This window comes from Dromiciops gliroides, chromosome X (genome assembly GCF_019393635.1).
Source record: "Dromiciops gliroides isolate mDroGli1 chromosome X, mDroGli1.pri, whole genome shotgun sequence".
NCBI classification, from domain to species: domain Eukaryota; kingdom Metazoa; phylum Chordata; class Mammalia; order Microbiotheria; family Microbiotheriidae; genus Dromiciops; species Dromiciops gliroides.
The window spans coordinates 34,047,979-34,071,685 of NC_057867.1; the positions used below are offsets into that span (position 1 = coordinate 34,047,979).

Here is a 23,707-nt window from a genome sequence, read left to right on the forward strand (position 1 = left end):
GAATTGGAACCCACATTTTCTGACTACAAATTCATTGTTCCACTCAGTCATTTTTCAGAAGAGGAAAAAAGGATTCAGTATAGTTGTTACTTACCCAAGGTTGAACAGGCTAGAAGGCAGCATCGAGTATGGAAGTAATAATACTACTCATGCTGATGGCACACTTTTCTCAAGCACTTTCATGTTGTTTTGTTTGATCATCCCAACTCCTCAGTGAGGCAGGCAGTGCAGTCATTATGATACCCATTTCACAGAGGAAGAAACAAACTCAGAAAGGGAGGATCAACTTGCTCTAGAAAGTAGGCATCCATAGAGCATCCTTCACAACCCCCCATTTTACCCCTAGTGTGCCTCTACTTGGAGCAGGGCCTCCAAAGTACTGGTCCCCCAGTAGGCTGCCAACCTGCACAGTCTAGGGCAGCTTACCTGTGATCCTGGGCTGTGTACTTCAGGAGTTCTGCCAGCTGTAGTGGATATTTGCAGATTTTCTGCACAGGGGTCAGGAGGAAGCCATCAATGGCAATGTCAATCATCTGCTGCAGCAGGCGGCAAGCTTCAAAGAAGTGCTGGTAGCGACCATCTTTCATCAACTTGGAGAGCTCCATGCACGCATCCAGGTGGTTGTTACAATATTCTGAATAGATCCAAAAGCCATCTTGCTGCAGGGGGAAAGAGACAAAACAAGGAGAGGAATCACTTTTGGATTAATACATTGGGAAGGGGCCTTAGGGGTCAAGTAGTCCAACTCACTCCAATTTACAGAAGGGGAAACCGAGGCCCAGTCAGGGAAAAGGACTTGTTCAAGGAGTCACAGCTACCCACTCTAGTACTCTTTATACTATAGCATGGGTTCTTTTTTGTCTTTTTTTGTTTGTTTTGTTTTTTTGCAGGGCAATGAGGGTTAGTGACTTGCCCAGGGTCACACAGCTAGTAAGTGTCAAGTATCTGAGACTGGATTTGAATTCAGGCCCTCCTGAATCCAGGGCCAATGCTTTATCCACTGTACCACCTAGCTGCCCCCCATAGCATGAGTTCTTAACTAGTGGTGCCTAAAGTTGCTGTAAGAAAATTCTGATAATTATATTTTAATATAACAGGTTTCCCTTATAATCCTATCCATTTTATTTTATTCATTTAAATATATTATTCCAGAAATAGAACCACAGGCTTCACCAAACTGCCAAAGAGGTCCATGACACAAAAGGTAAAGAAGGACTATATTATCAGAAATCTTGTGCTACATTTGAGACCTCACCGATACCTCCTTTTGCTAGCCTGAAATCCCCCACAGCATTTGTGCTACCCTCAAAAGCTGTGAGGCCCACTTCACCCAAGGACTTACCTATTCACTCTGGGGCTCCTAGAGAGATGCCCATGGCTCTCTGGGTTGAGTTCTAGGAAAGCCATACATTGGCCCTGGAACTCTGGGTAACATGGGAACAATAATGTTGGCAGGACTATAGCTGGGTCCTCAGGGTAAAGGCCAAGCAATAATACCCTCAAATCTTAGGTTCTTAGAACATCAGAGAAGTAACAGACCTTAGAGGCCACTGAGTCCACTTGGAAAAAGAGAAGGAAAGGGACTTACCCAAGGTCATATATAGAGATCATAGATCTGGACCCGGGAGTGACCTCAAAAGCCACTAGACTGACCCCTACATTTTATAGATAAAGAAACCAAGGTCCAGAGAGGGGAAGAGATTTGCCCTAAGTCCATTTGGGGAAAACTAGCAAGGTCAAGACTCTTCAAAAACCAGGTCTTCTGACTAAATCCAGGGCTCTTTCTAAACTTACTGTACCACAATAATCACCTCTTATAAGGATGAGAACCTGACTTGGAACTATCCAATGACTATCAAAGGCTCCCCCACACACACACTAAAAATTCAAAAGGAAACTGAGGGGCACATTGTGGAGGGAAGAAGCTGGGATGGAGAAGTGGACAAGAGCCAGAATGCCATCTGGACCAATCCCCTCCTTTTACAGAGGAGGAAATTGAGGCCAAGAGAAGAGTGATTTGCCCAAGGGCATGCTGGAAGGAAGGAGCAGAGGCAGGATTGGAGCATAGACCCTCTAACTCCATCTGGGATCAGGGCAAGAATCCTCCTTGGAGGGGGCATCTAGGTGGTGCAGTGGATAAAGCACTGGCCTGGATTCAGGAGGACCTGAGTTAAAATCCGGCCTCATTAGCTGTGTGACCCTGGGCAAGTCACTTAACCCTTATTGCCCTACAAAAAAAAAAAAATCCTCCTTGGAGAATCCATTGATGCTACCAGTTCCAGCCTTCTTCTCTCCTCACTAGAACCCACCCACATAACCTGTCTAGGCTAGGTTTAGCCCTGGGCCAGCTTGGCAGACAGCTTCTAGGCCATGGTCTTCGTCCCACCCACATTCCTCCTTCTCCTCCTTCCTTAGCACCCTGCTGTCTGCTTCCTGCTGCTTAGCTCCTGGCACTCTCCCTGCAGGAAATGTGATTAGACCAAGGGTCATTAACCTGAGCACCATGAACTTGGTTTTTAAAAACACATATATTCAGATAACCATAGTTCGATATAACTGGCTTCCTTTGCAATCTTCTGTATCTTATTTTATGTATCTAAAAACCCGATGCTGAGAAAGGGTGTGTAGGCATTACTAGAATGAGTGCCTAAGGGATGGGGGACCCCAGGACCCAAGAAAGGAGCATAACTCTGGATTAAAGCTCACTGCCTGGTTTTCACTGGCCCGTCTAATGCTGACTGACTGAGCTTGGGCCTCTTTTTTAAGATGCTTGAACACATCTGGGCATGGATGCAGGTAGGGTCCCGCCCGCCCCCATACTCCTTCAGAGCATAGGAAAGGCCATGCCCCCTGGGTATTTACTAGGGTACCAGAGCCCCAATGTTCAAACAAGGAGTGGTGGAAGGAGACCATACTTAGCATGTCATAGGAAGAGGAGGAGGGCTGAAGACAATTTGCATATTGCTGTAAGAGCACCTAATTTGGAGTCAGAGGCACTGGGTTCAAATCTTTGTTCTACAGATTACTACTTGTGGTGACCTTGGTCAAGTCCCTTTCCCTCTCTCCAGGCCTCAATCTCCTTCTCTGTAAAATGAGAGGGTTTGAGAAGATGGCCTCAGAGGTCCCTTCTAGTTTGGACATTTTAGGATTCTGTGATCCAAGCCAGAGATGTCAAACTCACTACCTGCCTGCTGGCCTCAAGTGCTCTACAACACTGAATACTACAACTCCAACCAAATTAAAATATCATCAGGAAATGTTTAACAAAATAATAAAACAATACTGATAGAGAATGATCATTTGTGCTTTTCGAAGCCAACACGCAGGCTAAAGGGATCAGTTCTGTTTAGAGTTCGACAGCAGGGGATGAAACTACCTCTCAGTCCGAGATCTGGAGCTGGGAGGGAAGCCAGGCCACCTAGTTCCACTTCATTTTATTTTACGGAGGAGGAAACTGAGGCCCAGGGAGGGGAAATGGCTTATGCCATGTTCTTCAAGCACCGATTCAGAGGTGCAATCAGATTTCCACCCCCACCGCCTCCTTAGGTCTTCTGACTGCAGGGGCCTTTCCCAACCCCATGTTGCCAATGAACTGTTTGAGAAAACTTCATTTCGGTGATGCCTACTCATTTAACCCATGCTGACTTCCCTGCTGCTGTGCACAGCTCCTGTCTCCTGCCTGGCCTTTGGGTTGAAGTGCCCTACAAAGCCTGGCCTCATATGGCATGCTCTTTGGACTTTCCTCTTTGCCTACAAACCTTTTTTAGAGCCTTATTTAACTATTTAACTATTTAACTTATTTAACTATTTAACCCTATTTAACTTCCCCTAAGCACTGATGGAGACTGGCTCTCTCTCCCCTATGGGGCAGGGATATTACAGTTTGTCTCACACTGACAATGTCTCATTTGCCAACAGATCAAGCAACAAGCATTTATTAAGCACCTACTGCATGCTAGGCCCAGGTGCTACAATAATGAATGGCTAGTAATATGGGAATTTTTCCATGACTACTCATGTATAACTTATTTTGAATTGCTTGAGGTCTTGTAGGTGGGGGGTGGAAATGGAGAGGGGAAGAGAATTTGGAACACAAAGTTTTTAAAAAATTGATGTTAAAATTTTGTTTTTACATATATTTTGGAAAATAAAATTCTATTAAAAAAAATAATGAATGGCTAGTAATGGCCAGTGGCCAAGGGAGAGGACCTCTAGGGAAAAGAAATCAAGTTGTGATTGGGTAGGGGACAACTAGGTGGTACAGTGGATAAAGCACCGGCCCTGGATTCAGGAGGACCTGAGTTCAAATTCGGCCTCAGACACTTGACACTTACTAGCTTTGTGACCCTGGGCAAGTCACTTAACCCTCATTGCCCTGCAAAAAATCCCCCCAAACAACAACTCCCCCCGCCCCCACACATACAAAAACTAAAACCAAAAAACATTTGTCTCCTGCAACTCCCCAAGCTGAGATAACCATTCCTGAGCCTCTTCTAACTCCAATGCCTCAGCAGCTCATGGTAAGCCTAGAGCCCTCCTTATCGATCTGCCCACCTAAATTGAAAAGATCCATGGAGGCTACCTGGACCTCCATTAGGTTCTAACCAGCCTAAGTTAAACTAGTCCTTGAATCTCCCTCAGGGAAGAGGCTGAGAGCAGAGGCCCTCTGTGGCCATTTATAGCTTAGGCTGATTCAGTAGCATCCAGGTTTATCAAAGAAGGAAGGAGGAACAATGTGGTAGACAAAAAGGGACAGAGGAAGGTGTAAGGACCTGGGTTCAAATTCCGCTTTGGATGCTTACTACCTCTGGGAATTTGGCAAAATTACCGAGCTTCCCTGGGCCTTGGTTTCCTTCTCTACAAAAGGATGTAGGTTACTCTGCATAGTCCCTTTAAGTTCTAAAACATAGATTTAGAGCTAGAAGGGACCTTAAAGGCCATCATGCCCCACCCCCTCATCCGTAAAAGCAAACTAAGGCTCAGGGAAGTGCAGTGACTTGTCCAAGGTGACCCAGCTAGTGTCAGAGGTAGAATTTGTGATTTTTTTTGCTTTTTTGCTGGGCAAAATAATAATAACAAATAACAAAATAATAATACAATACCGATAGAGAATGGTCATTTGTGCTTTTCAAAGCCAACATGCAGGCTTTGAGGTTAAGTGACTTGCCCAGAGTCACACAGCTAGTAAGTGTCAAGTGTCTGAGGCTGGATTTGAACTCAGGTCCTCCTGAATCCAGGGCCCATGCTTTATCCACTGCAGTGCCACCTAGCTGCCCCCAACACATCATTCTTTTTTTGTTTTTTGTTTTTGTTTTTTTTGTTTGTTTTTGTGGGGCAATGAGGGTTAAGTGACTTGCCCGGGGTCACACAGCTAGTAAATGTCAAGTGTTTGAGGCTGGATTTGAATTCAGGTCCTCCTGAATCCAAGGCCAGTGCTTTATCCACTGTGCCACCTAGCTGCCCCCACATCATTCTTTAGATAAGGTATGGAGAAGTTACTGCACTGGCGTGGGGTCACACAGTACACTATCCTGTGCTGCTTCAACTGTGGCCCCATTTCACTGAAAAATCCAGGTCTAGAGCAGGGAAGGGGCTTGCCCAGAGTCACAGGGCCAATGGGAAAGAGAGCTGGGAAATGGGGCAAGTCCCCATCCCCACTCCCACTATCCCTAACCTGGCTGAGCTCCAGTTGAACCACTTGCTCCTGCGTCATGCTGGGCAGGTCTAAATCTAGGCCAGGAGTGAGTCTGGCCTGACCCTCCCGAGGCCCCTGCCTCTCTCTTCCACCCAGTTCAAGGTAAGCAGATCCCCAGAGACTCACATGCTCCAGGAAGCAGGGCCCAATCTCGCTGAGGTGTGGATCCTCATTGTTGTACTGCTTCTCTAAGTCACGCACAAAGCCCATCTGAAACCGGTAGATGTCCTCAATGTTGCCAAAAATCACCTTCAGCTGCTCATCACTGAACATGTCCCGCCTCTTCCGGCACTGTTTTAAGTAACCCTGCATGGGAAGAAAGGACAGACACATTGACAAAGGGCTGGGAGGGCCAACCAGCTGAACTCTCTCCCCTTTGTAATCAGTCAGACTCCATCCCAGAATCCTAGAAGCCATCCACAGTTGAACCCCTATAATTAAAAGACAATGGAAGGTGGAGCCAAGATTGCAGATTAGGGATAGCTGAACTCTCCCACCATTTCTCGCCAAATAACATTAAAGTTAAGACCTCAAGGGCAGCTAGGTAACACAGTGGATAAAGCACCAGCCCTGGATTCAGGAGGACCTGAGTTCAAATCCAGCCTCAGACACTTGACACTCACTAGCTCTGTGACCCTGGGCAAGTCACTTAACCCTCATTGCCCCACAAACCCCCCTCCCCCCCAAAAAACCCACAAACAAACAAAATTAATGCCTCAAATAAAATTTTGGAGTGGCAATGGCAACAAAAGGTCAGGGGTGAAACATTTTTCCTCGTAAAAAATTCAAGAGGTCAACAGGAGGAGTGTGTGAGACCAGGGTAGAGCCCTATCTAGAAACTATACGTGTGATGGCAGCAATAGCAGCTATAGCAGCAGCAGCAGCTTCAAGAGTTCTCAGCCCATAGGGGGTGATGAGGTTGGATAACCGGTCACAAAGAGATTACAGGGGACCCTTTGCTGGCACTGGGTACAGTTGGTGCTGATTGACAATGTTATTACCCATACACAGTACTGGGGAGCAGTTCCAGGGTGGAGAGGAATACCGGTGGTCCATCACAAAGAAGCAAGGGTGGTTGTCACAGTCCCATGGTAAAGAAAAGCACTAGCTGTAGGGGACCAGAGGCCCTTCCTGGATAAAGATTAGAATGCAGACCAGGAGAGCAGTGACCACATCTCTCCCAGGATCATAGTAACTTGGAAGCACCAAAAACTTGCAGACTCCCAGAACTAGATCTAAAAACAGTGGCATGGTAACGCCTGGTGTTTGGCACAGTGCCACCCCATCCCCAGGTGAGCAGAAGCCAACTTTAACATGAAGTTCAAAGTAAAAAAAAAAAAAAAAAAAAAAAAAGGGCTGGCAAAATGAGAAAATAGTTTAAAAAAAAAGAAGGGGCAGCTAGGTGGCGCAGTGGATAGAGCACCAGCCCTGGAGTCAGGAGGACCTGAGTTCAAATCCGACCTCAGACACTTAACACGTACTAGCTGTGTGACCCTGGGCAAGTCACTTAACCCCAACTGCCTCACTAAAAAAAAAAAAAAAAAGTAAAGAACTTGACCATAAAAATCCACTACAATGACAGAGAAGAATAAGGATAAATTCAGAAAAAGACAACAAAATGAAAACAGCTAAAAACAAAGCATTAAAAAGGCTACCAGGACCTAAACTCAATAAGAATTCCTGGAAGTTAAAGAAAAACATAAGAGTAGTAGAGGAAAATTTGGGGAAAGAAATGAGAGTGATCCAAGAAAATTATTTAAAAAAAAAAAGAATTAACAGCTTGGCAAAGGCAAGCACAAAATGAAGAAAGTGACACCTTAAAAAATAGATTTGGCCAAATGGTAAAAGAGGCACAAAAATCTCACCGAAGAAAATAATTCCTTAAAAATTAGAATTAGTGGAAGCTAATGACTCCATGAGACATCAAAAAACAAAACAACGAAGTCAAAAGAATGAAAAAATATTAATTATTTTATTTGAAAAACAACAGACCTAGAAAATAGATGGAGACATAATTTAAGAATTACTGATCTACCTCAAAGCCATCATCAGAGAAAGAACCTAGACATCATATTTCAAGAAATTATCAAGGAAAACTATCCTGATATCTTAGATCCTGAGTAAAATAGAAATTGAAAGAATACACCAAATGCCTCCTGAAAGAGGTCCCACAATGAAAACTCCTAGTAATATAACAGCCAAATTCTGGAGCTCCCAGGTAAAGGAGAAAATACTTCAAGCAGGCAGAAAGAAACAATTCAAATATCGTGGCTCAACAGTCAGTATTACACAAGATTTGGGGCAGCTAGGTGGTAAAATGGATACAGCACTGGCCCTGAAGTTGAGAGGACCTGAGTTCAAATCTCGCCTCAGACACTTACTAGCTGTGTGACCCTGGGCAAGTCACTTAACTCAAATTGCCTTAAACATCCGGGGCCATCCCGTTGTCATGATATATATCATGCCACTGGACCCAGATGGCTCTGGAGGAGAAAGTGAGGTTGGTGACCTTGCACAGCCTTCCTTCACTTAAATCCAATTCACTACAAGTCGTGACATTACCCTGATGTCAGGGTCTTCTTCGAGAATGAAGGACAAACAACAACAATACAAGACATTTAGTGGCTTCCACTTTAAAGGAGCAGAGAGTTTAGAATATGATTCCAAAAGGCAAAGGAGCTAGGATTACAACCAAGAATAACCTATCCAGAAAAAGTGAGTATAATTCTTCAGGGAAAAAAATGGATTTTTACTGAAATAGAAGACATTCAAACATTCCTAATGAAAAGACCAGAGCTGAATAGAAAATTTGACTTTTCAAGAGAAGCTTAAAAAGGTAAACAGGAAAGAGAAATCATAAGGGATCCAATAAGGCTAAACTGTTTACATTTCTAACAAGGCAAGATGATACGTGTAACTCCTAAGAACCTCATCATTATTAGGGCACTTAGAAGAAGTTAACATTGACCAAAGGCAAAGGTTTGCATCAATTATGTTGGAATGATTTCCAAAAAATTAAAATAACAAAAATGAAGGAGTGAAAAATAGGGATGCACTGGGAAAAGGGGGAAGGGAGATAGAATGGGGAAGGCCTCTTCATAAAAGAAGTAGGCAAGAGTTTTTACCATAGAGGAGAAAATGGAGGGGTGGGGGTGGGGGTGGGGGTGGAGGCAGGCAATGCTTGAATTTCATTCTCATCAGAATTGGTTCAAAGAGGGAAGAATATACACATACTCAGTTGGGTATAGAAAGATAATTTACCTAATAGGGAAATAGAGGAAAATGGGATACAAGAAAGGCAGGGAAGGGTAGTGAAAGGGAGGGCAAATTAGGGGAGGCAGTGGTTAGAGAAGCAAAATAGACTTTTGAGGAGGAGCAGGATAAAAAGGTGAGGGAGAGAAGAAACAGAAGAAAATGGGATAGAGGGAAATATACAGTAATCATAACTGAATGTGAATGGGATGAGCTCACCTATAAAATGGAAGCAGATGGAAGAATGCATTAGGAACAAGAATCCAACAATATGTTGTTTACAAGAGACACACTTGAAACAGAAAGACACACACAGAGTTAAAAATAAGGGGCTAGAGCAGAACCTAATATGCTTCAGCTGACATAAAAAAGGCAGGGGTAGCAATTATGATCTCAAAGTAAAAGCAAAACCAGACATAATTAATAGAAATAATCAGGGAAACAATGCTAAAAGATAACACAGATGAAATAATTTCAAAAAATTGCAGTAAGTTTCTCTGATAAAGGCTTCATTTCTCAAATATATGCTGAATATAGAACAAATTTATAAAAATAAGAGCTATTTTCCAATTGATAAATGGTCAAAGGATATAAACAGGCAATTTTCAGAAGAGGAAATCAAAGTTATCTATTGACATATGAAGAAATGCTCTAAATCACTATTGATTAGAGAAAGGCAAACTAAAACAACTCAAGTACCACCTCACAACTATCAGAAATGACAAATGCTGGAAGGGATGAGGGAAAAATTGGCATACTAATAAACTGTTGGTAGAGTAGTGAACTGGTTCAACCATTCTGGAGAAAAATTTGGAACTAAACCCCAAGGGCTATAAAACTGTGCATACTGTTTGACCCAGAAATACCACTCCTGGGTCTGTATCCCAAAGAGATCAAAGGAAAAGGAAAAGGATCTACATGTAAAAAAAAAATATAGCAGCTCTTTTTGTGGTGACAAAGAACTGGAAATTGAATGGATGCCCATCAAGCAAGGAATGGCAGAACAAGTTGTGGCATATGACTGCATGATTATCCTGTAGAAAATGATGAGGAGGGTGGTTTCAGAAAAACATGGCAAGAACTTATATAAACTGATGTAAAGTGAAGTGAGAAGAACTAGGAGATCATTGTGCACAGTAACAGCAATGTTATGATGATCAACTGGGAAAGACTTGGCTACTCTGATCAATATAGTGATCCAAGACAGTTCCAAAGGACTCATGTTGAAAAAATGCTAACCACCTCCAGAGAGAACTGATGAACTCAGAGTGCAAACTGAAGCATACTTTTTTCACTTTATTTTTCTTGCTTTTGGGGGGAAGTATAGCTAGGTTTTGTATGACTTCACATGTATAATTGATATCATATTGCTTGCTTTCTCAGTGGGGGTAGGAGGGGGTGAGAAGGAGGGAGAGAATTTGAAACTCAAAATTTAAAAAGAAAAGAATGTTTTAAAAAAAAACAACAACCACCAATGGAGGAAGGGCCAACCTATGATTTCATCAGTATAGGGAACTCCTAGTGGAAGAACTCCCTCTACCAATGGAGCTCACTGTCTCCTGTTATTTAGAACCATGGAAAGGTGCCTTGGGATCAGGTTATTGCAAACTGGGGAGCACTAGAGAAACAAGAGCTGTTAACCATTGGCTAGCTAGAAAGAAGGAAGCAGTTTGGGGAGAGAAGGAAAAACACCTAGGCTTGGGGTCAGAGGATTTGGGGGTTGCTGCCCTCATATACAAAATGCCTTGCTGAATGCCCTATGTGCCGAGCTGAGTATACAGATCATAGGATTTCAAGGTTACAAGCAAGGGAGCAAGCCTGGATTCAGACTGGGGTCTACTTAGTCCAAATGCAGCTCTCTTTCTAGAAAGATGTGCTGAGGCAGGTGGGAGAAGTGACTGTTTTTCTATTATATTAATAACCAATTGTTAAATTAGAATTGAGCTTTCTCCTTTCTAGTTCCTTATTCAGGGACCAGTCCGAATAGATCAGTCAGTCAGTCTCTGATAGATGAGACTGCCCAAATCCTCTGGGTAAAAGCTCTTTGTTCTTGGGCAAGACCCCATCCAACTTGAAGACCTTACTTATATTTAGAGTGTGAACAGAATTTAATCTAGGTGAATTCTTGCCTTTAGGAAATAAACCCATGTTATTGTACCCCTCCATTGGAGTCTAAGGGGAACCCAGCTTATGAAGGAGAAAACCAACCAGAATGGTCTGGGTAGAGATGGATTCCTTTGCCCAGATTGCTGGAGGCAGCCGACTTGATCACATGATCAAATCAGGTTCTCAGCAGGAGGAGCTGAAGACTTTTAGCCCACCTCCTCATTAATATGTCCACTGTTCACCAATCAGGGTTGATTTTCACCTGTCAGGGGCAACTCCTTTTCCAAAGGTATTTAAGCATTCAGTGATCTCCATGGTTTGGTCTTTCATTACCAAGAGAAACTGCTGAGCATCAATTTATTGCTTATAGGGGGCAGCTTGGTGGCCCAGTGGATAAAGCACTGGCCCTAGATTCAGGAGGACCTAAGTTCAAATCCGACCTCAGACATTTGACACTTACTAGCTGTGTGACCCTAGGCAAGTCACTTAACCCTCATTGCCCCAAAGGGGGGGGGGAGATTTATTGCTTATAAGCTAGTCTAATTAATAAATTAATTATCAATTACCTAGAAACTCTGTGGCTTGGGCTTTTCATTGGTCACACAGGGAAGCTATAAGGTAGAAAGGAACTCATAGAACTGAGGTGTGGTTTACAGAGCCAGATTCCAAAGCAAGCCCTTAGTTGTATATGATCTTTGGCCTGAGAGATCACACTAGGAAAGGAAAGCAAACCATGCCATGGAGTTCCAAGGCCCCGGACAGACCTGTACATCTGCTCCTGGCAAGGGTAATTCTTATTGTCTCCCTTTTCCAGATGAGGAAGATGAAGCACAGAGAATAATGGTAATTCATATTTCTATAGAAATTTACTATAAAAAGAACTTTTCTCTCACCTCATCCCCATACAGAAGAGGAAAGTTAAGGATCAAAGAAGTTAACCTTCATTGCCAAAATGTCACCTAGACTTGGTAGGGCACTTGGTAGGGCTGAGGCTTTAACCCACGTCCTCTGGCTCTTTCCACCATAACCATTTGTCTCCAGGAAATGAAAATGTCTTGTTCCAGGTATGAAGGAAAGGCATGGCTGGTAAATGATCCCGGATTCTGCCATTCAGTAGGTCCATGCCCTTTTGCCACCTATGGGGTACCCATTGGCTTACCTCACATATGTCTTTGAGGTGTTTGATATAGTGACGCTCGGTGCTCATGATCTCATTGATGACATTGGCACGCATCTGGTCCCGATTCTGCAGTGATCTGCCCAAGCATAGGCAGTCAGCATTGGGGTCCAGGTGCCCATTCTGTACCTCACTGGTCCCTTCCTCCACACCATCCTCCTGGTTCACCCACAGCTAAGGGGAGAAAAAGAGAACAAGAGGGGTTACTAGTCAGGCAACTGACAAAAACAGTCACTGGTAGACCAATTGTGATAAGGGTCTTCAAAATAAATCCATATTTACTTTAATTGTGTCATCAGTGCAAAGGGAAAGATGATGGAAAGAATGCTGGAAAATACAACTTAGGAATAGAAACAAGGGCAGGAGTAAAGGCTTGTTGATTATATAGAAGATGCATCTATATGATGAAAACTGGAGGTTTTAGACATGGGAAGTACCAATAACATAATAAAAAGTAAAACTGATTATATTTTGGTGGTTGGTGACTGCTTAACAATGTGGTAATCACTTCTAGATCTCAATAGTCAATGTATAGTAGAAAATGGAGTGATTAGAGAAAATAATTTTCAAATTAGATAACAGAAGATATGGTATCAAATTGATGCAACTCCAACTTGACTTACTTAAGCAAGCTGCTAATGCTGAAAAAATGTGAACTAGATAACAGAACAAATATCAATATAGACTCATCATTTTCTAAGGAAGTTTAACTGCAATAAATCAATTACCACAAGGAAAAGGCCAAAAGGGACTAGAACAAAGCTTCTTAAAATTTGAGTTATGACCCCATATGAGGTCACATAACTGAATGTGGGGGTTGCAAAATTTTGGTAATAGTAAAAGGTTTCTGAATGTGCAGCAGCCAATATACATACACATACACCCATATATTGGGGGTTGTGTAAAACTTTCTCTGGTGAAAAGGGGTCATGAATGGAAAAAGTTTAAAAAGTCCTGGTTAAAAAGTCCTCAGTTAGAAAATACTTAATCACCTTACCAGAAATGTGGCAGTCAAGTTCAACATTAGTTTAGAGAGACAAACTCATTTATAAAATCTAATAGAAGATGATGGAAGACTATTAGCAGTATTGCCTTATAAAACAGCAAGAAGTAGAAGAAGAAAAATTTCAGAAAGCCTGGCAAGAGATGAACTTTGACCCTATGAATTGGTTTAAGTCAGATTGTACCAAACACTACAGGCAGCTAGGTGGCCCAGGAAACAGAGCACTGTGTTTGGAGTCAGGAAGACCAGAGTTAAAATACAGCCTCAGAAACTTCCTAGCTGTGTGACCTTGGACAAGCCACTTAACCTCTGTCTGCCTACAGATCACTACCTTGTCATGGTAGAGAGTCTTGTGTAGCTCAATGAAACTATGAGCTATGCCATACAGGGTTACCCAAGATGGATAGGTCATAGTAGAGAGTTCTGACATAAAGGTGATCTACTGGAAAAAGAAATGGCAAGGGGCAGCTAGATGGCATAGTGGATAAAGCACTGGCCCTGGATTCAGGAAGATCTGAGTTCAAATCTGACCTCGGACACTTGATACTTACTAGCTGTGTGACCCTGAGCAAGTCACTTAACCCTCATTGCCCTGCTGAAAGGAAGGAAGGAAGGAAGGAAGGAAGGAAGGAAGGAAGGAAGGAAGGAAGGAAGGAAGGAAGGAAGGAAGGGCCATCCACTCTGGTATCTCTGCCAACAACACCAAGGACAGAGGTCCATGGGGTCAGACATAAGAGTCAGATACAACTGAACAACAAAAGCAACAACATACCAAACCCTGAAGAATGGAACTGGAAGGACAATGAAAAAATGAAAACTGGAAAAAGATCTATCAAGATTTCTATAACAAACTATTTTCTCTATCAGTGGCAATGCAGCTGCCCCAGTTGGACTCTAACCTCACAGTCCTTCATGTGCTATGTGAGGAAATAAAAATGGCACAGAAGAAAACAAAGGTAAGATGAGCAGATGGGCTAGGCCATGAAAACACAAAGGAGGTACATGCTGACAACATTATAATTTTGAGCTCCTGGAGGGGTTGATCTGAAAAAGGGAGATGACAAATACTTGGGAATGGGGGGGGGTGTGGAAATGGATGTACTGAAAAAAGGATGACTGAGATGATAGAAAATAAACACAAATCCCAAAGACATGCCAATGATCTTTCTCTTCCCTTTTGTGGCTAAACTCCTGGAGAAGGCCACCAACAAATGATGGCTTTGTTCTTAACTCTCTACAGAAGTCGGCTGTCCAGCTTCATCATTCAACTGAGATTTCTCTTCAACATTACCAGCGATCTCTTGATTGTCAAATCTAATGACCTTTTCTCAACCCTTATCTTTCTTGACATCTCTGTAGCCATTGATCACCCTCTTCTCCGCGACACTCTATTCTATTGCAATTTCGATGACACTAATGAAGAGGCAGCTGCTGATGCAGTGGACAGAGTGCTGGGAGACCTGAATTCAAATATAACCTTAAGCACTTACTACCTCTGTGATTCTGGGCTACTCACTTAACCTCTGTTTGCCTCAATTTCCCCATCTATAAAATGGGAATAACATCACCATCTACCTCCCAGGGTGGTTGTGAGGATAAAATGAAGCGTTTTGAAAAAAACCTTAAATCTTTTTATAAATGTAGTTATTGTTATTATTCCTATTAAGTGCCCATAGCTCTCCTCTTTCCTATCTGATCATACCTTCTCAGTCTCCTTGACTGGATTTTCATCTAGTAATGGTGGATGGCCCCCAGGGCTCTGTTCTGGGTCCTCTTCTCTTGTCCCTCCCTACTTCATGTGGTGATCTCATCAGCTCTAATGAGTTAAATTATCATCTCTATTCTAATGATTCTTAAATCTACTAGTCCAGCTCCTAACCTCCCCCCTAATCTCCAGGCTCCAATCTCCCAATTTTGTATTGGAAACTTCAAATTGGATTTTCTCCTAGACATCTTAAATTCAACATCACCAAAACGAAATTCACTGTCTTCTGCCCTCCTTCCCAATCTTTCCTTTCTTTCTCTTTCCTATTACCATGGAGGGAACCATCATCCTCTCAGTCACCCAAGCTTGCAACTTGGGTGTCATCTTCAACTCCTCACTCTCTCTTGCCCCTCATTCCCTCCATATCCAATCTGTTGCCAAGTCCTGTTGATTTTTACCTTTGTGACAATCTCTCCCGTATTCCCCCTTCTCTTCTTTGACAGTGCCTCCACCCTGGTACGGGCCCTTATCTCCTCATGCCTGGACTATTGTAAAAGCCTACTGGTGGGTCTGCCTGCCTCAACTCTCTCCCCACTCCAAGTCATCCTCCACTCAATTGCCAAAGGGATCCTCCTAAAGTGTAGGTCTCTACATAATAAACGTCAGTGGCTCCCTATTGCTTCCAAGACCAAACACAAAATATTCTTTTTGGCATTCAAAACCCTTCATAACCTGTCCCTTACTACCTTACTCCTCAACATGTACTCTTTGATCCAGGGACATGGTGGCCTCCTTGTTGAGCCTCTCATCCTCTTCTTCTCAAACTCATGTCATTCACTTCCTTGGGGGGGGGGGGAAGGGAATCAACCAGCCAACAATGTTCTATTGATTTTTTTTCCTCCTTTCGTCATCATTACTTCCAGATGAGTCGTCATCATCACCAACAGAACTTACCCTCATAACCAAGAAGAACCAACCCAAGCTACTGGCCATGTCTAACAATGTATGTTGCTGGACAAGGAAATGGTAACCCAGTGCAGTATCTTTGCCAAGAAAACCCCAAATGGGGTCACAGAGAGTCAGAGGCGACCAAAATGACTGAACAACAACAGTGTATGTTTGAGCGCATTGATCCAAGTGCTGATATCTTTAGGGTCATCAAGTGTGGGCTGTTGCATAAAGAGCAAAGGACTCATATGAGTCCATGAATAAAGGCTTATCTCTCTTTTGCATTTCTTTGTATTGCCAGCACTTGGCACAGTGCCTGGCCACCCATAGTAGGTGCTTAATAAATGCTTATTGACTGACTATAGGGGTCAACTGTTTTGGAAATGTTTGAAAGAATTCACTTAAATAAGTCAATAAGCCAGCATCCCCCCCCCCCCAACTCCCACCCCACTGCCACTTCCACTTTAGGAATAATCTATGGTTTATTCAATTTCTCTTTCTGACACCAGGTTATTTTGAAAAGAAAATCTTATTTTGTTAATCTAGGAATTTTATATTTTTAAAAAATATTCATCTATTTCATTTAAGTTTTCCTTTCTGTTAGCACATAATTAGGCATAAGAATTTTGGGCCGTTTCCTTTATTTCCTTCTCATTTGTTGCCCCCCCCCCATTTTTAAATTTTGGCAATCTGGTTTCTATCTCTCTCTTTTTTGGGGGTGGGTTGAGAATAAAATGAACTAATGGGGGTTTATTTACTTTATTGGTCTTTAAAGAAAATTAGCTAGTCATCTTTGAAAACAAAAAGCTATTGAGATAATTTCTATGTGGTTTATATCTTCATTGATATTCAGAATTTCTATTCTTGGCTTTATCTGGGGGGTAATTTGTTGCATTCTAGGGTTTTTTTTTAGAGGTTACATCTTCAATTCATTGACTTTTTCTTTCTCTCTCTTGTTAATGTAAGTAAAGTATTTAGAGACAAGATTTCTCCTTAGGGCTGTTTTGGTCATATCTCCTAAGAATTGGCAGGCTAGATATCTCATTGTTATCACTATCTTTGATATAATTATATATTGTGTCTTTGATTTGTACTTTGACCCACTCATTCTTTAGGACCAAATTGTTTAGTTGCCATTTGAAACCAAATCCTTTCTTCAGATTCCCTTTATTGATTACGCTTTTTTATTACATTGTGGTCTGGAAAGAAGAGAAAACTGTTTATGTATACACACCACGTTAGCTACTGAGAGAAAAGTGACAATAAAGGACAAAGAATACCATCTAAGACACCAAGAAGATCACAGGAGATAAATTCCAAGAAAGAAACCAGTAATAAAAGCCCTGGCCTTGAACAAGTATACACAAGTGACTGAAGTTTATGCAACAAGCAAGAAATACTAGCAATCTTAATGTAAAGAAGCAAATTGGGCACACAGGTGTCATTGAGATGTGATGGGAGAAAAATCATGACTGGAATATGACTCTGGAGAAATGTACCTTATTCAAAAACAACAACAACAACAACAAAGATGGGTAAATAGCAGTAAGGGGAGGGAGGAAGATAGGGTAGAATTAGAAGGTATTTTTTAATTTAATTTAATTTTTTTAGAATTAAAAGGTATTTAAAATTTTTTTCGTATTAAAAAAATAAATTAAAAAAATTATTTCTTTTTTAACATTAAAAATTTGAGTTCCCAATTCTATCCTCCATCCAGTTCCTCCCCAACCCACTGAGAAGGCAAGCAATAACACCCATTATACATGTGAAATCATGTAAAACATATTTCCATATTAGCCATGTTACAAAAAAAGCAAGAAATATAAAGTGAAAAAATTATAAAGAAGATATGTGTATATTAAGAAGATAAACTCATGTGTGGAAATTCAGGGAACAGGAGGAATCATAGTGGAGAATGTTTGGGTGGAGACCAAGAGAGAAACAGACACGGGAGTGTGTTGCCAATCACGTCGAGAGAACGCAAGCTCAGGACAGAGGTGTGAAAAAGCAATAATGGAAGACTTCAATTATTCAGACATTGCTCTGCGGACTGCAGCTAATAATTTCTCCACTGGCCTTCGAGATAATCTGATACTTTAAAGTTAGAGAAATCAACAGGGGAAATTACATTCTGGAGTGGAAATGATGAGAAATGTGTAGGGAAGGGACCATTCCCACCCAGAGTTTATGAAAGAGAAGGCAAAGAAAGTTGGAGATCATCTGAAATGCCCATACAATTTCAGGAGAGCAGATTTGGAAAGGTAGGATCCCTTGGACCGACATTCCATGGGGGAAGCCAGGAACTCATTGAGAACAAAGTTCCCAAGACACACAGGGAAACAATTTCAGAGTCAATGTGGATGCATAGGGAGCTCATGAATCAATTTACATGGTGAAAACATTTATTTCCTGTTTCTTCTGTCAGTAAGAATGACCTCTACAACAGAAATGACAGGAAAATATGGCTGAGAGGGCCATAAGATAAGGAAGGAGATATAGTAGGAGAGCCCCACCAGAGCTGTCCTGGATGAATTAGTCATCTGGCCCAGATGAATGACAGCCTCGGGGACTCAACGAACTAGCAGATGGAACAGCCAAGCTGCCGTGACTGTGGAAAACAGGAAAGGTACTGCCAGACTGCAGAAGGGCAAGTGTTGTCCTGATTTGCAAAATCTGATGAGAATGGAATGTGCAAACTCTAAGTCTGTAAGCTTGAGGTTTGATTCCTGGGAAAATTCCAGAATGGATCATTAAGAAAGACTGGAATTGAAGAAGAATTTGAAGGGCCAAGCTGTGACATTTGATGCAACTGGTCTTTAGAAAAAGTTCTCAGTAGAAAACAGAAAGACCCCCACCTCTTCAAGATTCAAGTGTCTAAAAAACATTATATCAATTGCTGTTTTTGTTCATTCTAGTGTTCAACAAAGTACTTGGGGAACACCTGGCTCAGAAAATGGTTATCTCAAAGAGTTGGCAAGCACAGGTCACACCAGACTAATTTCAATTCATTTCTTTCTCTTCTCTGTTTCCTTTTCCTTCCTTCCTCCTTTCTTTCCTTCCTTTTTTTCCTTCCCTCCCCTCTTCCTTCCTTCTTTCCTCCCTCCCTCCCTTCCTCCCTTGTTCCTTCCTTCTTTTCTTCCTTCCTTCCTTTATTCCTCCCTCCCTTCCTTCCTTTTTTCCTTTCCTCCTCCCTCTCTCCTTCCTTCCTTCCTCTTTCCTTCTTTCTTTCCTTCCTTTTTTCCTTCCCTCCTCCCTCCCTCCCTCCCTCCCTCCCTTCCTCCCTTGTTCCTTCCTTCTTTTCTTCCTTCCTTCCTTTATTCCTCCCTCCCTTCCTTCCTTTTTTCCTTTCCTCCTCCCTCTCTCCTTCCTTCCTTCCTCTTTCCTTCTTTCTTTCCTTCCTTTTTTCCTTCCCTCCTCCCTCCCTCCCTCCCTCCCTCCCTCCCTTCCTTCCTTCCTTCCTTCCTTCCTTCCTTCCTTCCTTCCTTCCATTATTCCCATACCAGAAGATCAGAGGAATGCTGTAGTCATGTTTTCACCTGGCTTTTAGCAAAGCATTGGGCCTCAAGTCTCTCGGGCTAGTCATGTGAAAAAGATGGAGAGATATGGGCTGGACAATAATCCAATTAGAGGAATTCAGAACTTGCTGAAAGGATGGATCCACACAGTAGCTGTTAACAGTTCAATGAATGTTGGGCCAGAGATCTGACCTAGGCATCTACATTAGCTTTGCTACTTGACATTTCTACCCTGGTCCTGAATAAAGGAGTAGATGGGAGAAGAAAGGGAAGTGGAGAAGGGAATGAGCATCTCTATACCACTTAGTGGGTGCCAGGCTCTGTGTTAAGTCCTTTATCATTACTATAATCTCATTTGATCTTCAGCTTCCACAATAACCACAGAAGGTAGATATTATTATGAGCCCCATTTTACAGGTGAGGAAAGCAAAGCAAACAAAGGTTATGTAATTTGCCCAGGGTCACATAACGAGGACATGTTGGAGGCCAGATTCGAACTCAGTCTTCCTGAGTCCAGGCCTGATGCTCTGACTACTGTGACACCAGCTGCCTCCTAGATGGTGTACTCATCAAACACGCAGATGACAAAAAGCTGTGAGGGAGCTAATAGAGGGGATAGCATGAGCAGGATCCAAAAAGATTCTGACAGGCTGGATCATTGGGCTCATCTGAACAAGATAAAAATCAATATGGATAAACTTCAAGAGTATAGGATAGGGGAAGTGCAGATAGGAATTTGTCTGAAAAAGATCTGGGGGTCTTAGTTAATGGTATAGGATATGGCAGCCAAGAAAGTCAATGTAATTTTAGGCTGCATTAAGTAAGTCAACAAACAGTTACTAAGTGTCTACTGTGTGAGATACAAAAAATTGCAAAACCATGTTCTCTGCCCTCAAGAGGCTCACAGTTTAACAGGGGAGATAATATGTAAAAAAACCTGAACATACCAGATATATACAGGGCAAATGCAAAGAAGTCTCAGAGGGAAGGCACTAGCAGTGAAGGGGGCCAGGAAAGGCCTCCTGAACAAGGTAGATCTGAGCTGAGTCTTGCAGGAAGCCAGAGGGCAGATATGAGGAAGGAGTGTCCTTCAGGCATGAGGGATAGCCAGTGTAAAGGCAAGGAGGCAGGAGATGAAGTGTCCTTTGTAAGGAAGAGTAAAGGGGCCAGTGTCACCAGTGGTGGAGCAGGCAAAGGAGAGTAAAGTATAAAAAGACTAGAAAGGTAAGAAGGGGCCAGGTTGTGGAGAAGCAAAACAAAAGATTTTTACTTTTTGTTTTGTTTTGGTTTTTGTTTCTTGTGAGGCAATTGGGGTTAAGTGACTTGCCCAGGGTCACACAGCTACTGAGTGTCAAGTGTCTGAGCTTGGATTTGAACTCAGGTCCTCCTGAATCCAGGGCCGGTGCTCTATCCACTGTGCCACCTAGCTGCCCCAAAATTTTATTTATTTATTTTTTGGTGCAGGGCAATGAGGGTTAAGTGACTTGCCCAGGGTTACACAGCTACTAAGTGTCAAGTGTCTGAGGTTGGATTTGAACTCAGGTCCTCCTGACTCCAGGGTCAGTGCTTTATCCACTGCAGTGCCACCTAGCTGCCCAAGAATTTTACTTTTGTTACTGGAGGTACTTCCCATAGATGGTGAGGTCCTCCAGATTTCAGATGAAGTGCTGATTTCAATTCAATTCAATGAACAGTTTAAAGTACCTTCTCTACTATGTCTGAAGAACCCCAGATACAAAAAGAAAATATGCCCTGTCCTTAAGGCTTATTAATAGGCTCATTAAATGAGAACTTGAGTTAGGTAAAAGAGGTCAGTGTAACTATCCACTTGGGAAAAACCAAGTGGATGAAGAATACCTATTGTCAAGACTATGATATGCAGATGAATGGATAGCCCATAGAGCTGGTCCATCAAGACATATGTCTTGAACTAATGCCACAGATAAAACAATTAATGGGACCTAGAGTTAAATAGAAAGAGGAGAGCAAGCTGAATTGCCTTTTAAAAATTTCATAGTGTTTTAAATGACTATACTGGTAAATGGCCTTGAATGGGGAAGCAGTGATATAGTGCTGGAAAGAATGTAGCTACGAGATGATCTCTAAGGTCCCTCCCAGCTCTGACATTCCCTGTTCCAAGCCCCCTCCCAGCTCTACTATTGCCTGTACTAGGGTCCCTTCCTAGCTCTACCATTCCCTGTTCTAAGGGCCCTCCCAGCTCTGACATTCCCTGTTCTAAGGGCCCTCCCAGATTTGACACTGGGAGATTCCTAGTAGCTCTGGCATTCTCTAAGTTTTAGTCATTCCCAGCTCTGACTTTCTGGGTTGATAGATTGTGGTCCCTTCTAGTTCTAGATAGAAACTATGTAGCATCCCAGCTCTTATACTCCCTTTTATATTCCACTCTCTGAGGATCTGGGCAATGGATGGTGAAATGTTCCAGCTGTAGCTTTTAGGGGTTGGGGATGGGAGGTCTGAAGAGTGACATTCTTGTCATACCCTTCAGCATTGAGGGAAGCCAACACTACAGGTACTAACTACCTGGGCATTTAGGGAGCTCTGGGAAAAGAGAGAACCTGCATCCATAAGGAATGAATTTCCTGCTACCAGAGAGATCAAAGGCCAGATGTCAGGGAATGTCAGAGCTGGGACGGCTCTTAGCACAGGGAAGGCTGGGGCTGGGAGAGACCTTAGAATAGGGACTGCCAGAGCTGAGAAGGAATGTGATGGGGGGGGGGGGGGGGAAGAAAGCTAGGTGGCTCAGTGGATAGAGCACCAGCCCTGGATTCAGGAAGTCCTGAGTTCAAATCCGGCCTCAGACACTTGACACTTACTTGGACAAGTCACTTAACCCTCATAGCACTGGGAAAAAAAAAGAAAAGAAAAAGGAATGTGATGTTGGAAGCTGCATGATACCCTGGAAAAGGTACCAGGCTTGCTTCAGCTCAGAAGCTGGGCTAGAATTTCAGTTGTGCCCCTAGTTACCAAGAAGCTGGCAGGTCCCTCTCCCTCTGGGGATTGGGCTTTCTTCATTGGTGAAACAGGGGCAATAGTTGGTATGTACTTGCCCAACCTGGCAGGGACGTCATTAGGAAAGCAGGGTTAAGTTACAAATGGCTCGAGCCCTGCCAGCTGGTCCTGGGTCCGAGACTTGGAAATGTGACAAGGAAGGCTGGTTCATTCTGATTGAGATGGAAGATTGCACAGGGGCCCCATACCCACCCCGCTGGGCCAACCTCCCCTCAGATTCCTTTTTTCTGCTTCCTGAAAGGTCAGAATCACACCTGCCATATGCTACCCAGTGCCCTTTGGTGCCATCAATAACCCCCCACACATACACACACACTGGGGGTTCTGATCAGCCGAGGAACTGGCTTCCTCTGAGAAGAATGATCACAGCACTGAACGCCGACTCGGCTGAGGCGGCAGGAGGCGACCTATTTTTAACAGTAACAGCCTCACCCACTAATAACCCATTAGTTTCTCCAGGCTTTGTACAATGCTGGCTTAGACCATGGGGACTGTTGAACCAAGGGGTTTAACACAAATCAGGCTGAACACAGCTGCTTCTGGTAGCCTGAGGTCTGCTGAGCCTCAAGGCTGGGGCTGGGACTGGGGAGCAGGGGAGCAGGGCAGCCAACAGGAGACACAGCAAAGGCAAGCGGACCTCACATGTGGCCCTAGAAATTCCAGAAAATCACAGAACACCAAAACTGGAAGGGACCAGAAAAGAGAATGTCCAGGATGGGGGGGGACTTGGAACAGCCCACAGCCTAGTATGCAAGGGGTCCTTAGAGTGCAACCTGGGATCTAGAGCTAGAAAGGGTCTCATGCCAGCTAATCCTCATTTTACAGAGGAGGAAACTGGAGCCAGAGAGGCCAAGGAACCTAGATTTCGAACTAGAAGAGCTTACCCAACCCTCTTCTCTTTACAAAGGAAACAGGCTCAGGGAAGGGGAGTGACTGATTCAAGGTCATACCACCAACAGCTTCAGGAAACCTGGGTTCTAGTCCCTCCTCTGACCCATACTGGCTATGAGACTCCAGCCAAGTCATGTGGCGTCTCAATGAAACCCTAGAAGACTTTGAGTCACAAAGGAGTTGCTGCTTTCCTTTCCTTTCCTTTTCATGGACAGAACAAGCACCTGGATGAAATCGCAGGCCCAGACACTATTCCATTCTGGGGGGAAAAAAAATTTAGGAGGGAAGGAAGAGGATGTGAGTACATCCAAAGCTAGCCAGTTAGCCAACTGTCACCTGGGAAAGAAATGAACAAAGGTAGCCAGGAGACATGTCACGTTTAAAA

The 23,707-nt window shown here is 43.1% G+C and overlaps 1 protein-coding gene across 8 annotated transcripts in view; it reads right to left on the bottom strand.

The window, feature by feature from the left end:
* Positions 1–23,707, bottom strand: part of ARHGEF9 (Cdc42 guanine nucleotide exchange factor 9) — a 155,071-nt gene that overhangs the window by 43,846 nt on the left and 87,518 nt on the right. For all 8 annotated transcript variants that reach the window (XM_043974170.1, XM_043974177.1, XM_043974174.1 and 5 more), the window contains 3 exons: positions 12,213–12,404; positions 5,822–6,001; positions 427–659 (listed from right to left, as the gene is read on the bottom strand). In XM_043974170.1, coding sequence (XP_043830105.1) covers positions 427–659; positions 5,822–6,001; positions 12,213–12,404 — 605 coding nt within the window. The remainder of the gene's footprint in view (positions 1–426; positions 660–5,821; positions 6,002–12,212; positions 12,405–23,707) is intronic.